At 31.5% G+C, this 14983-nt stretch overlaps 2 protein-coding genes and 1 long non-coding RNA gene across 4 annotated transcripts; 1 reads left to right on the top strand and 2 right to left on the bottom strand.

Annotated features, from left to right (window-relative positions):
• Window positions 1–555: 555 nt before the first annotated feature.
• Window positions 556–5466, bottom strand: LOC123891371. 2 transcript variants are annotated; one of them, XM_045941229.1, is made up of 7 exons: window positions 5230–5466; window positions 4720–4819; window positions 3007–3584; window positions 2784–2910; window positions 2200–2487; window positions 1358–1462; window positions 556–1254 (listed from the first exon to the last, which is right to left on the bottom strand). In XM_045941229.1, exons 3-7 carry the CDS (start codon window positions 3498–3500, stop codon window positions 841–843), a joined length of 1428 nt encoding a protein of 475 aa, XP_045797185.1. In that variant the 5' UTR covers window positions 3501–3584; window positions 4720–4819; window positions 5230–5466; the 3' UTR covers window positions 556–840. The 2 variants fall into 2 exon arrangements, with proteins under 2 accessions (XP_045797185.1, XP_045797186.1); XM_045941230.1 differs by lacking the exons at window positions 4720–4819; window positions 5230–5466 and having other exon boundaries at window positions 3007–3159; window positions 3220–3584.
• A 3031-nt stretch (window positions 5467–8497) lies between these two features.
• On the top strand, window positions 8498–9120 carry LOC123891370. The gene is made up of 2 exons (XR_006803087.1): window positions 8498–8664; window positions 8763–9120. It is a non-coding gene; the product is annotated as an uncharacterized LOC123891370 (long non-coding RNA).
• Window positions 9121–12005: 2885 nt separating this feature from the next.
• Window positions 12006–13830, bottom strand: LOC123891369 (serpin-ZX-like). The gene is made up of 2 exons (XM_045941228.1): window positions 13369–13830; window positions 12006–13250 (listed from the first exon to the last, which is right to left on the bottom strand). The coding sequence occupies exons 1-2, from the start codon at window positions 13750–13752 to the stop codon at window positions 12249–12251; spliced, it is 1386 nt and encodes a 461-aa protein (XP_045797184.1). The 5' UTR covers window positions 13753–13830; the 3' UTR covers window positions 12006–12248.
• Between the last annotated feature and the right edge of the window lie 1153 nt (window positions 13831–14983).

The raw sequence follows: 14983 nt of genomic DNA, 5'->3' as shown, positions 1-14983 counted from the left end.
GAAAATCGGTCTCTAAATCCATTAGCGACCGAAATAGCGACCGAAAAAAATCGGCATCAATGACCCTGGTCGCTGATCAGTGGTGACCACCCCAGCGACCGATTTTGTAGCGACTGAATAGCGACCGAAATTAGCGACCGAAATCAGAGACTGGCTTAGAGACTGATTTTGCGACGATGGATTCGACGAATTATCCGACGCTATAGCGACTGATTTGTGACTGATTTTTTAATAATTTCTTTGTTCGTTGCGACCGAAGTAGCGACTGAATTTAGAGACCGAAATAGCAACCAACCTCGGAGACTGTGTTAGAGACTGATTTTAGCGACTGATTTAGTGACCGATTTGAAATTATTTGCTCTGCCCATTGCGACCAATGTTGCGACCGATTGTAAGACGCTATGTAGGAAATTCAGTCTCTATTTCGGTCTCTAAATTTTATTTTATTTTTAATTATTATTATTATTATTATTATTATTATTATTATTATTATTATTATTATTATTATTATTATTATTAATTTAAAATCTCAAACAATTAAACATGAACACAACATGAACACAATATATTTATATTTAAGTATTACCAACTACTTATCCAAAAATAAGTAATAAATCCAAAGCATAACCTAACCAAGACCAAGTTATCACTACTACCTACACTTGCAAGTATATAAGTGAATTGATCTTCACATACAAAAAGGGGAATAAATCCCGTTCAATTCTTGCATAAAAAAAAGTCAATATCCTAACTAAGAAAACAATATATAATAAATCACACTTGTCATACTTTGTTCTTGATCATAATTCTTCACCATCATCAAACACATCATAATTATCATCATTCTTCACCATCATCAGACATGTCATCATCATTATCATCAGTCACATCATCGTTACTATTAGCCGCAATATCTTCATGAACTTCATCTCTAGTATATGGCTTCGGCCGAAAGTTTAAGCTTTCCATCAATTGTTTTACCATATCACGAAGTTCATCATTTTCCCTTCTCATTTCTTCCCTTTCAATTTTCAGTTCTTCAATTTCATGTCTTTGCACCCATTCAGTTGACGCGGAACCTGAACCACGGTAATTTCGCCTGCCTGCAAATACAGAAGATTCACTCCCAAGACCATATATGTGTCCTTTCCTTGTTCCTGCAACCTCAATCCACACATCTAATTCCTTTGGTGGCGGAGTTCCTTGCAAAGATGCTTGTTGGGTTAATTCTTCCAATCTACATTTATACTTTTCCTATTGAAACAAATATGAAGCTACTTAATATTTTAAAATTAAGTAAAATACAATGAAATCAACATGAAAAAAAAAATACTATTTAAAGTTGAGAACTCGTTACATAGACATGTTCCGATCTTCGATCAACCCAAGCCTTATTCTTGCGATGTTGGTGTGTGTAAACAAACAAATCTACAGGAGCGGGGGTAGTGCCATTCAGTTCCGTCTATAACAAAACAAAGAATATGAATTAGAACTATCAGCCAAACTTTTCAACTCCTAAAAATTAGTTATGATCAGTATCTTCTACCCAAATTCTCATGGTTGTCATTGCACATTTCTCAGAATAATATATATATACAATTAGTTATAGTTATTTTTACTTTATAAGATTATACCAGTGGGAGTATATTAAAATTTAAAACAGAACTCCTCGTTGTTAGACACATTTAATTAATTTACTAATGAAATTTGATCTAAATAATACTTTATCATATCATAAATCTGACTGATTCTTGGACAAAATAATATGGGACCTCCTCCTTATACACCTAGACTTCATTCTTTTCAAAGAAGATAAAGTCTGCTATAACAAAAAAAAATAGTAGTAATAAAAGAAAAATCAAATTCAGAAATTTATGTGGCTATTAAGAAAATTCCTACTAGTTTCTTTCTTTCTTAGCAAAAAATAAAAAATCTCAGTTAGTTCTGTAACTTCTAAACAGTACTGAAAAATAAACTAATTGTGCAGTCCTATTGGCTTCTTTCATCATTAAGTGTTTCTGACTACTTCTTTGGAATCATTGCTTTCATGCTTCACGCTTAAAACAACATCATGATCTTAGAATATCCATTCTCATTAACAACATAATAAACTAATTTAAAATAGAATTTCCAGCAGAAACACATAATCACAAAAATTTAACACACCATATTTATATAAACAAAATAAATTAACTTTACCAAATTAGCTCTATGTTGCGATGTGGTGATAGAGCCACAAGTGTGAACTGGCTTTGAAAAACCTCCACAGTCAGATTCTCGATTTGTTTTCGCCTGTATACTCTTCTTTTTAAATCCTGAAGTTCTCCAATGCTCACATAATGGATCCCACGCATTCTGGTCAATCCAATCTGGTCTTTTCTTTGCGACACGAGCTTTGTTTAAGTTATTTTTCATTATTACCGCACCTCGCCTTTCAAAGTTCTTTCTAGCCAATGCATCATCCGGTGGACAAAAATTGAACCTTGCCTGTGTGTGTATATATATAATCAGAGGGTTAGACAAAAAGCAAGCCTAAACAAACAGAATGACTGACACAAGAACCGACCACTTATTTTTTTGGATCACAGGACACACACACACATACCTCTAGACACAACAGAGTGAATGAAAGTAAGGTGACATACAAGTTTTATGAATTAAGACAAGTCACAGGCTCATATAAATGATACAATAGAATGTAAATCCATTGGTACAAGTGATTGATTCTCAAACACTTATTTTATATATCATTTTTATTCATCATTTCAAAATTAGAAAAATACCTTAAAGTCTTGAAACCACAATTTCCTTGTTTTACGTGGTATCTTTTTCCATGAGTTCCATGGCTTACTATAATTACTCCTCATGATATCTCCAATTGCACTAGCTGCAGCATATGAAGGCAAAAATCTACAAACAATACATAATAATTAATGGTAATTAGTTAAGAAATTTATATAGTATATGAAAAGAACTGAAAAAAAATATATATAAATATATATATACCCTTGTAACTCGAGGGTTAAAGTTTGTTTTCCATCACTATTTTGTGTCTCAGATGGGTCGACATTTTCACTTAATATTGGGGTTTCTGCTCCATCAGAATCATAAGGTTGTGAATTAGATGGTGATGCTACATGAGGAAGAGGGACATTAGATGTCCTAGCAGATGCAGCACGAGGAACATCATGAGCTACATGAGGAGGAGGGACATTAGATGTCCTAGCAGATGCAGCACGAGGAACATCATGAGCTACATGAGGAGGAGGGACATTAGATGTCCTAGCAGATGCACCATGAGAAACATCATGAGGACCTGGGACATTAGATGTCCCAGCAGATGCGACTTGAGCAGGATGGACATTAGATGACCTACGAAGAGGTGCACCACTAGACGTGTTTGAAGAGGGTGCACTATGAGCAGGATTTCTAACATTCAATGTCCTATGAGGTGTCATACGAGCAGGTGCATCTTGAGATGTCATATGAGGAGATGTCATTTGTGGAGTTGAATGTTTGGGATGTGTGGATTTATGAGTCTTGGAATCTTTTACTTTTTCTTTAACTTTATCTTAATCTGCCATCTGCAATTAGTAAGAAAAAATATTAGAATTGTTTATAGAATAAATTAATAAACTATAAGCCAAAAAATATAACAGATGAATGTAAAGGGACAAACAAACAAATAGAAGGATGGAAAGTGCAAATAAAGAAGTTTGTAATAATAATAATAATAATAATAATAATAATAATAATAATAATAATAATAATAATAATAATAATGAGTATGCAGGACTGATTGCTGCTGAAACAGCGAATTTGCCTCTATTAATAATAATAATAATATTACAATATTTACTAATCACTATTTCTATCATCATCATCATCATCATCATCAATATGATTGTCAGTGTCATCATTATGATACTCGGAGTTTTCTAAATCAAATTCGTCGTCCTCGCTCTCCTCGTCACTCTCATCATGTTCTTTTTCTAGTTCCTCAATACTCATTTCTATTTCCTCATATTCCCCTTCATCTCTTAAATGACCAAGTAGCTCATCATTTTCTATAAATTCCACCCTTGTTGTAGTTGTTGTGGAATCTTGATATGCAACCTCTAATGTATATCGATCATCGACTCTGCCTCTAGGTTTGGTTTTAATGGCAACCCACCAATCAATCTTTTCTTTTAATCTTCCTGGGTAAGGTACGTAATAAACTTGAATAGCATTTGTTGCAAATATGAAAGGATCATAAATTGAATATCTTCTACGATGATGAACCTCCACAATGCCATATTGGTGTTGTACCTTCATGCCACGATTAGCAACAACATCAAACCATTCACAATTAAATAAAACTAATTGTTTGGTTGGTTCTCCTAAGTATTCAACTTGCATAATCTCTTTAATATTCCCATAATAATAATTTTCTTCAACTCCTTCATCGTCACCCTTGACACAAACTCCACAATTAAGAGTTTTCTTACCGACACTCCATTCTGCTGTATGAAACTTAAAACCATTGACAAAATAAATAGGCCAAGTATGAACCTTCCTCTTAGGGCCATATGCTAATTGGTGCAAATATAAATTTTGCACCATATTATTTTTGTCATGTACCTATCAACAAGCAACATAAAACTCATTATATTTCACAACTACAACATAAGTCATGTATTATAGTTGAAATCGCTTTTGAAATTGTATGACACTTACATATGCTCGAAACCAACTTGGAAATTCAGATGCAATCCGACCGTCCACGACAGTTCGACTTATATTTGGATGACTTTCTTCCAAATATTGCACAAAGCATCTAACACAATGATATTATTATTATTATTATTACTCTATACGATTAATATAAATTGATAGATCAAGTTAAGTTTAATTTACTGACTCAATACTGTTTAAAAACATATAAATTGAATTGTGACTGACAGTTCACAAATTGAAGCGAACTGAAGCGATTCGGTTTGGTTAAGTTTGTGAACTATCCGTCGCAATTCAATTCTTTTTTTGTGTGGTTCAATTCAATCAATTCACAAAGAAGAAGTTTAATTTGAATAAATACAATTAGGTTTTCTATAAAGGTAGTTTTGGGTTGGAACCACAAAAACCAAACCTTTATATTAGTTCAGTCTGGGATAACCATTAACAAATCAATTCAGTTTTACCTATCTATTATAACTGTTCATAAACAATAGCAATGAGAAATATAATTACCTTTAATGGGCCGGCGGAGAATCCACGAGAGAAGAGGCTGATTTGGAACCGAGAGAGATAGAGAGAATCGTTGTGCAGCGGAGAAGAAGAGAAGGTCACGCGAGAGAGGTGAAGTGGTGGAAAAGAAGGGCTGGAACGCTTGAAGGTTCTCGCAGAGAAGTGAAGAGTTTAGCAAGTTTGAAGGTCTCGCGGAGAAGAGAAAGAAAGGCTGCTGAAACGTGAAACGTGTTCTTAAACAAAGTGAAACCTTGTTAACTAATAATATATGATTAATTTTTATCTATTTTTTAAAAGATAATTTAATTTGGCTTAAATATCTCAACTAAGTTTTGTTAGTTTTATTTCTTGTTATCATATGTTTATCTTTCTTCTTTTTTTTTTTTTTTTCGATTTTGCATTTGTCAACAAACTATAAATAATTCAATTAAGTGTTTTCTATCAATTATACTCTTAGTCAATTTTTTTTTTCTTTAAAAAAAAAACTTTATCCTTTTTAATAAAACTAATTAATATTATATATTTAAAAAAACTAAAGTTTGTTTTTTTTTTTCAAATTCTTTTAAAATAAAACTTTTATCTTTTGTCTCCGTGAGCTTAACTCAGTTGGTAGAAACATTGCACTATGTGTGCAGGAGCCCGGGTTCGAATCCGGACACTCTACTTATTCACACATATAAGGTGAATTTTCTAGCTAATAGGCTACTTGACAAAAAAAAATCTTTTATCTTTTTTCATAAAATAATTAATGTTGTATATTTAAAAAACAAAAGTTTGTTATTTTTTACATATAATAATAATTCCATGAAGAGTTACAAGTCTATAAATAAGATGAGTAGTAATTGTTAAAAATTTGCAGGGCAAAGTAAAAGAACATATCTGAGAGAAAGAAAAAAAATATAAGACTCCATGAACGTTCAAAAGGAAGAAAGAGTTGAAGACTCGTTGGAACTGCTAATGGGAGGTGAAGAGGGAGAAATAGTTGAAGACTCGTTTGACAAGATACGCGAACAAGATGACAATGAAGAAGAAGTTTCATCAAAGGTATCCATTAATATTCAAAAGGAAGAAAGAGTAGAAGACTCATTGGAACTGCTGATGGAACAAATAGTTGAAGACTCATTTGAAAAGATACAAGAACAAGATGACAATGAAGAAGGTCACGGAAGTATTAGGAAACAAGAAGATGCCACAAAACGCATTATGAAAAGCCTCAACATTGCTTTACATATTTTTCAGTTTTTTGAATTAGGTGTAATTTATCGTGTAAAGAAGCTTCCATGTTTTGGCTTATTTTTTGTCTACTTTTACTTTGGCTTCATTCTTTTTTACGCGATGCAGGAAATATAAATGAATTATCGATAGGTTCGAGTTATCTTTGATTCAACCTTTTTAGATGGAAATAGCAACATTTGTTTGTTCGATATAGTCAGCCACTAATATTTTGAGCTTTGAAAAAAAAAAACTACTGCCAAATAGGTATTGCAATAGTAAATAGTACTGACAGATTAAAATTAATAATAATGGAGAAAATAAACTTCTACTTTGATAAACATTGCATCATTCTTATTGAAATATGTGGTCATCAATGCACCTAGAGAATTATTATTCATGGTTCTGGGAAAAAACGTGATGCACCAATCCTTATTGTTGGAACCAACAAATCTAACAAAATTACATAATCAATAGAAAAATAAAGTTGAACATATACATCCAAGCATTTGATTTGATGCACAAGAAGTACTTTGAAGGAAAAAACTATACAACCAGTTCAGGTACATAATTGTGGATAGATAGCGTATTGCAAGTGGGATAAATGGGTTTTGTGCAAATTCCGAATCAACTTCATCATCCATGTCTACCACTTTGAATCTTATGTGATTGGTCTTTGCATGATCAGCAAGATTAATTGATAGATATGAAATGAAAGGAATATTAATAAAAGGAAAAGAATATTCTTATGTTCTTATATATTTGATTAATTTTATTTTTTGTGATTTGTAAAGAAAATAACACATTTGCGTCGGATCTGCTGTCGCACCTAATAATCAGTCTCCAAATCGGTCTCTATAGTCTCTTAGCGACCGAATTGGCGACCGATTAAATTTTTGACTTTGAGCTCAAAATTTTGGTCTCTAATTCGGTCTCTAATAGTGACCGAAATAATAGTCGCTAATTATCGGTATCTAATTCGGTCTCTATAATTACGTAGCGACCGATTTAGCGACCGATTTATTTTTAGCTTTGAATTTCGAAATTTCGGTCTCTGAATCGGTCTCTATAGAGACCAACTTTTTTCAGTCGCTAAATCGGTCTCTAAAAGCGAGTTTTCTAGTAGTGACTGTCATTATAGCCAGATTTTTTAGGATGTCTTAAACCAATTTTAGCACACTGTGAACAAGTTTTTACACTATAGGTTTATGGTTTTTAAATTTTAGCACTCATATATATATATATATATATATATATATATATATATATATATATATATATATATATATATATATATATATATATATATATATATATATATTAAATTTTGTTTTCTATTTGAAAAAAAAATTGGTTTTTTTAAAAGTAAAAAATTGTTTTCTTTTTTTAAAAAAAAAAACTTATTTTCGGGATTTTGTTTTTTTGGTTTTGGTCCTTCATTAATTTTTTATTTTGTTTTGGTCCTTCATTTGCCATGTCAGCATGCCATATGTCATGCCGTTAGCCACATCAGCATTTTTGAGAGGGGAGGGACGAAAACCAAAAGGAATTGGACATGCAGAGACTGTTTTAAAAAAAAAAAATATACAGGGACTAAAACAAAAAAAACGGGAACATACAGGACCAATGTGATATTTAAGCCTAAAAAAAAACAAGAAGAATGAATTTTTATAATAAGTGACTTTTTTATGTGATTTCCTTGATAAGAGACTACTAGGATCGTCTTGAAACAGGTATGAAACTTGACTCTAACCGTGACAATACTTTAGTGTATTTTTTTTATAACTTTCCTTCGACATGATTAGAGCACTCATGATCTCATCATTTAGGGTGTCATATAGAATATTATTCTTGTTATGTGATTTTTCTTTCTTATCATGAAAGGTTATAAAATAATGAAAATTTGGTAAAAAAAATTCTTATAATTTGTGAGTTTTTTATGTGACCTTCTTACGTGCTAAAGGGACAAATTAACATATTGATGTACTTAAGAGACATTAAATAATTATTAAAAAAAATTTGAACATTTTTGTACAACTCTATATAAATGCTTAAAACTATTTAATTGATGTAAGGAGAACATCATATTTATAAATCATTAAGTGGTAAAACCATATTCTACCTATTAATACATGAAAATGGTAGAAAATATGACTAAAATTTTCAAGTTTGTTTATGTTATGATTATCTTTTTGCCCCTATTTATTGTTGCAACGAAAAGTCCGCGTAAGTCACTTTTATATCATTTTTAAATTCTCTTCTTTACTTTTTGCAAAATATTTTATCCCATTTTATTAACCTTTTTTTCTCTTAGTTCATTCCAGCGGCTATTCCATGTAAGCATAAGCGTGAATGTCCACCGAAGTTGTGTCTATATCCTTATTTTGTGAAGTGTGAAAAAACACATGGTTATTGTTATTGTGATTAAAGTCCTATTCAAGTATGAGTTATTGTTATTGTTAGGGTGGCTCATTTTAACCAGTTGTCATGGATTATATGAGTGTCAGACCCAAGATGCTACACAAATGCATGTTTTATAAGTTGTCATTTAATTATTGTGATGCCACTTAATGATTTGATTATATTTTAGTTTTTTTTTTAATTTCACAAATCTTGTATTATGGTTTTGTACTCTAAGATTATTCTTTTGAAATGAAATAAAGCATCAATGAATATTATTTACATTGTCTTATATGTTAATTTTTAAGACTATTATTTTACTTTTTGGATAATTGAATAATCATATAAGTAATATGATATTTGAGTAATTTTTTAATTTACTAAGAAGTACAAATATATGCAAGTACAAGTACCATCACATCCTCCTCTTTATTCATTAATTTACAGGTACTTAATATAACATTTTATTCGTGTGTATTTGTTAAACTATTTGCCAAGTGCTTATTGTGATTTTTGTCTGCGGATATACATACAATATTTTGTTATTTTCAAATTATTTATTTTAATCAATTTTATATATTTGTGATGAAATGCTTTATATGCTTAGATGCGTTGATTCTATTCATTCTAACATATATACTTTACATTTCTATTTAACATTCAACAATTAAAATTTATTTAATACTTTATATAGATACTAATAGTTCATTTGATAAATTGTGGGTTATAAGAGTAAGCCATATTTTCTTTATTATTTCAAATATATATAAATTTTAATAAATATTAAGTATAACACAAACCATAATAATCTTATATACATATAACCAAAAGCAACCGAGAAAATATAATAGTTTAAAATAGATCAAATTAATGTATTTAGGAGTCGTTTAAGTTTGACGATTATAATAAATTGAAATTTTTAGTTTTGGCTTAAATGCACTTTTTTATCCCTATTTTGATATTTTTGAACTTTTAGTCCCCAAATTTCTAAAACCACCTTTTTGGTCCTCTATTAAGAAAGTCAACTTATTTTTTAGTCTCCCGCCAATTTTAATGATGTGACACTTTAATTGCTGACATGGAAAAAATATTATTGTAGATGGACCAAAAAGTTTATTTAAAAAATGGGAGACCAAAAGTTTAAAAATATTAAAATATGAGGATAAAAAATGCATTTAAGCTAGTGTTTGCGATAGGTATTCCTTGCAGATTTATTCAGGTTATCTGTTCCACATTAGAGTCACTTAGTTAGAATAACAACCCTAGTTCAAAAGTAAACAGATACGAAAAACACAAACAAAGAACACACGAGATATGTCAGAGTTTGGCCAATTGTGCCTACGTCTCCGACTGCAGAGTGTCTGCAATATCTTTCTAGTATTCAAGCTTAGAGTTTACAGATTACAACTTGTTGTGTTTAAACACTCGCCAGCTCGAGTGAGTTGCTCACTTATGAGTAAACTATGAGTCATACCCAACACTCAATGTTTCGAAATATAAAGTAATAAATTTCTTACAAAACTAATATGTAGTTTTGTTTATGTATCAAGTTATGATTGAAAATAACTTGTAGTTTAGTTTAGAAGTAACCAACAAAGAAACATACCTTCAAGATAAATTCAACAACAGCAGAAACAGTAATTCTGAAATAGTACAAATTAGTAAACCCTAATTAGGTTCAAGAAATTGTATGGAAACCAACACAAAGAAACATTTTTTTTCTCAGGAAAGACCAAAATTAGGGTTCAAATAGGAAAAACAAAGCTTGATTCAATTTGGATAATTAGTAAAATCAATGCAGAACCACACATCAAAACTTCAGATTGAGCAAATATTGAACACCAAATCAACATGGCTAGGATGAAACAGAATCAAATTCACCAAAAGGAACCAAATTTAACAAATTAAAAAACACATACATAATTAAAAACAAAAAGCAATGATTATTTATTTTGAACAACAACATAAACATAAGCAAAAACAAAAACAACAAAAAATAAGAGAAAATGAATTAACTTTAAATTAAACAGAATGACCCTTTACATTGATTTAGTAGTAAAATGAAATACATTTTAGATCCATAAAGAAAAAGATTAAAATAGATTTTGGGTATCTTACAATATGGTATGTTTGGAAATTGCAGATTTGAAACAGACCCAGCAAAGGAAGCAACCTCTTTTTTTCCTTTCTTTTTTCTTATAATCCTGTGATGAAATTTCACTGAAAATGAAAGCTTGGCAAATTGGTCTTTTACTCTAGAAAAAGAAGATTTTATATATGTCTTATTTGAGAGAGTGTGTGGATCCACACTTTCATTGATTTGACTTTTACTCTCACATCATTCAAGTAGGAAGGAAAAAACTCAAATAGTTAGTAAACATTTCCATCAAATATTCATTACTTAATTTCTATGCTCTGTAGATTAATCAAATTGAGAGTGATAAACTATAATAGAAAATGAAAATTTTTGAAAAATTTAATGGCATTGTAATTTTATGACTAAATTCAAATTCAGAACATCCGATTAAACTAAAAAAAAAAATTGTCACGTAGTCTAAAAGCTAAAAAATTCACCTTAAACATGAATAAGTGGAGTGTCCCTGAGTTTGAACTCGAGCTCCTGCATATAGTGTGATATCCTTATTTTTTTAAGTGTTCTCGAGGCACATCATTAAGATTTATTTTATAGTTTGCCCTTTCTAAATTGAGAAAGTAGTAAATATTATACATGATTGATTAACAAATAATAATATGAGTTTAATTTGTATGTAATATTGGTGTAAAATTATTTTACACACATATTTAATGATGTGTTGCCACATCATTTAAGGAATGTGACACATCATGTGTTTTTAAACATCATACATAATTTGTTGATATATCATTGGACGCATGTGTAAAATAACTTACTTTAAACAATGTGAAGGGATTCGTTGACTCCAGGAGTAAGTCTCTATTGACTTACTCTGCTTAATAACTCGATATCGGCATTATATTTTCTCAATCCAACCGTTGAATTCAAATATCTCATTGAGTAGATCTACTCTACAAATTTTTATAAACTGAGACATCTCTTTTCGCACAGGTTTTAAATCTCAGTTTATTCGTTTTTGTTAATCTTGTAAATTCGATATTTTTGTGGCCCTTAATCACCCCTTCATAACTTGTTGGGCGTAAGATACTCAAAAAGCCAACAAGCTAAGGTTGTTGGGCATTTGAAGTATTGATCTTTACAGCAGATGAAAGTTAGCATAGCACAATCTTAAACTCAATTTCAAAATAGTTGAAAAAATAAGTCAAAGACAAATGAGCCAGATTGTAATAATCATCAATTTATCAAAACCATAAAAAATTTAAGGGCATCAGTAATAAATAATGCATACGATATTTGTTCTGTCATATCACAGGTTTTAACTCGCTGATCTATCACCATACCCTGACCATTCCCCCCCATCCAAACTTGAGCCAAAATCATAATATCTCAACCGCTTTCTGAATTGCATAATGAATTTCTCTGAATTCATATCTTGCTTTGACATATTCCTCAGTGATGGAAGCTTGTTCAAGTACTCATCATCGTCACTAACATCATCTTTGAAATTGCTACGCCTCACCGGCGTGGCTACTCCATCACGAGGATCTAGCACCTTCCCAATAAACAAGATTGTTCCGGTAAAATCTTCTCTGATCATGAAGAGGAAAGGGTGGTCAGCTACAAAGTCTATACCAGAAGAACGGTGAGTAAAACGCTTTCCTTTCTTTATGAGGACCGTTGAATTGGCCGTTGTAGCTTCAGTGCCTTCTTCATTTACCTCGATGGAAGCTTTGTGAAACATGCTTTCAACATGTTCTTCACCTGAGGGAGACTCCACCATATTTGTAAATCTTGCTTCCTGGGAGAAAGGCGAAATCACTCCCACCTCCTGTAGCACATTAGAAGCTTCAAGTGTAAAAGAAATCTTGAATTTTGGAATCTTGAAATTAGATACTCGTACTTTTCGCCGAGGAAGCTTGTCTTTCAAGTAACCAGATTCTGAAGCCAACTTTTCAATTAAAGCTGACAGTCCATCTTCTGCGTCTGGAAGAAAAATGTACATGGAGAACCGACGCTTCTTATCTATACCTTGTTTATAAGAAAGGCGTAGGACTTTGAAACCATCAAAAGTGCTAATAAACCGCTTCTTCTTCTTGCTTCTCATGAAGATAACATAGACTATCTTGCCATTGAGGAGGTGAAACTTATTATAGCCTGCTGGATCAAACTTGTGTTTCCACTCACCTTTGAAGTGCAGTGCGTTTGCAAAGATAAGTCTGGTTAACTTGCCTACAGCCTTGGGAGGAATAAGTTTTGTGATAAGGCCATTCGTCTCTTCTTCAACCCATGAATTGACTTCATGGCGCACTTTATCACCCTTTAAAACCGCATCAAAATCAATTATAATTAATCTTTTTTTCATAAACATTTTAATAGAAGTATTTGTTAGTCAATAAAAAAAATAAATTAAGATGATGTTGAAAAAGCGATAGTACCTTGGTCCGAAAATTAACTGAAGCACAAGACACCTTGTAATGTGTGGTGACAAGTTGTTTAAAAGAATGAGAAAGGGAAACTGATTTATCAGCCCACATTCCATTGACAAAAGACAGGCGGGTGGCATCAATGTTGGAGAGCAGATCGGAGAGGAGCTGAGAGAAGAAAGTGTTGAGATGGTCGATGGAGTCAAATCGGAGGAAGGAAATAAGCTCATCGAGTGTGGAGCCTTCTGAACCTGCAGCCATGACGCTAAGAACAGCGTGGAGAGAGAAGGGTGAAAATATGAGGTTGTTGTCATGATATTCTTGTTTTGAGAATAAATGCTTTGTGATGCTGAGGGCAACGTCTGTTTGGCACGCGATTGATTTTCGGAGGTCCATTTTTGCCCTAACTATGAGCAATACTTCACTTCAATGGTCAAAATCCTAATAAAATAAGCAATAAATCAGAAAGGAGAAAATTACACCATTTAGAATAAAATATAAAAGCAGTAAATAGTTGTTTGACATGTATTAGAGTCTCTATAACTAAGTTGTCCAGAGTTTGATCAATGTCGCCCTTCATCTAGTAAATGAAATTTAATCTAAGCATGTAATATATGATTGGGAATAAGCTAGGCCGAGTTAGGCTTTGCCAAGCCTAAGCATGGCAAAAAATTGAAGGATTAAGTCTGGCCTATGGTTTGTGTAGGCTTATTTTTTTAGGCCTAGGCTATTACCAAACAGAATTTTATTATCAAACCGTTAACAGCAAAAAATTTATTAGCAAACTCAAAGAAACATAAAACATGTTTGTAGAAAGATACAAATAGTTAACCCAATTCTAGGCTAGCCAAAAGCAAAAAGCAAAAACAAACCCCTGGTACGATACAACCCAAGAAATACAACATGCAAGAAATAAAAATCCAACACCACCACTAAACAACACACACGCAAGGCAACAACAGAAACAACACGTGATCAAAAAACAAATAAAAAAACTTAGCGATATATAGAAAAAATCATATAGTGGAATGAATTTGAAGGTTAAACTGAAACTGAAAGAACTTGAATTGAGAAACATGAAGTAGTAGATGGAAGACCAAAAGGCAAAGGGAGCTAACCGTATAAACCTAGATGGAGAGTGAGATTGTTTGATTTTAGTTGCTTTAGATTTGGTATATATATACCCGTTGTACTTGATTTTAGTTGCTTGAGTTTTAAAAAAAAATATTTACTATCTTATATTTATCAACTAAATTTCCAAAATAAAAATAATTCATATCTTTATATTTTCTCACATAATCTCACAAAGAATAATATATTCCTCTTTATTAATTCTCATCAAACAAACAAACAAATTTCTAACAAAGGATCTCATCATAATCCAATAAATATTTTGTCTATTATTGTTATTATGAAAAAATTACAGCAAGATCTCTTAAATAACAGAAACACTCTCTCTAATTTTTAACATAACACTAACCTCGCTTATTTTGTTATCAAACTTATTTTGTTATCAAATTGACAAACACCTTCCTTCCACTTAATGTTTTAAAACCCTCCGATTCCCGGCCGGGTCGGATGCTTCCACTTAACACCATTTTATTATAAGTCGAAACTAAATATTTAG

This window comes from Trifolium pratense, linkage group LG6 (assembly GCF_020283565.1).
Source record: "Trifolium pratense cultivar HEN17-A07 linkage group LG6, ARS_RC_1.1, whole genome shotgun sequence".
Classification (NCBI taxonomy): domain Eukaryota; kingdom Viridiplantae; phylum Streptophyta; class Magnoliopsida; order Fabales; family Fabaceae; genus Trifolium; species Trifolium pratense.
Note: the sequence above shows the minus strand (reverse complement) of the source record. Positions and strands in the feature narration are given on the sequence as shown.

Bases quoted from the DNA above. Each gene is read 5' to 3' on its own strand.
- LOC123891371 (XM_045941229.1), bottom strand. From the start codon at position 3,500: ATGACATCTCCTCATATGACATCTCAAGATGCACCTGCTCGTATGACA. The intron at 2,488-2,783 runs GTATTTTTCTAA...ATACACACACAG, and splicing joins TGTGGTTTCAAGACTTTAAG to GCAAGGTTCAATTTTTGTCC. The intron at 1,463-2,199 runs GTAAAGTTAATT...GTTTTGTTATAG, and splicing joins CGCAACATAGAGCTAATTTG to ACGGAACTGAATGGCACTAC.
- LOC123891369 (XM_045941228.1), bottom strand. From the start codon at position 13,752: ATGGACCTCCGAAAATCAATCGCGTGCCAAACAGACGTTGCCCTCAGC. The intron at 13,251-13,368 runs GTACTATCGCTT...GCGGTTTTAAAG, and splicing joins CAGTTAATTTTCGGACCAAG to GGTGATAAAGTGCGCCATGA.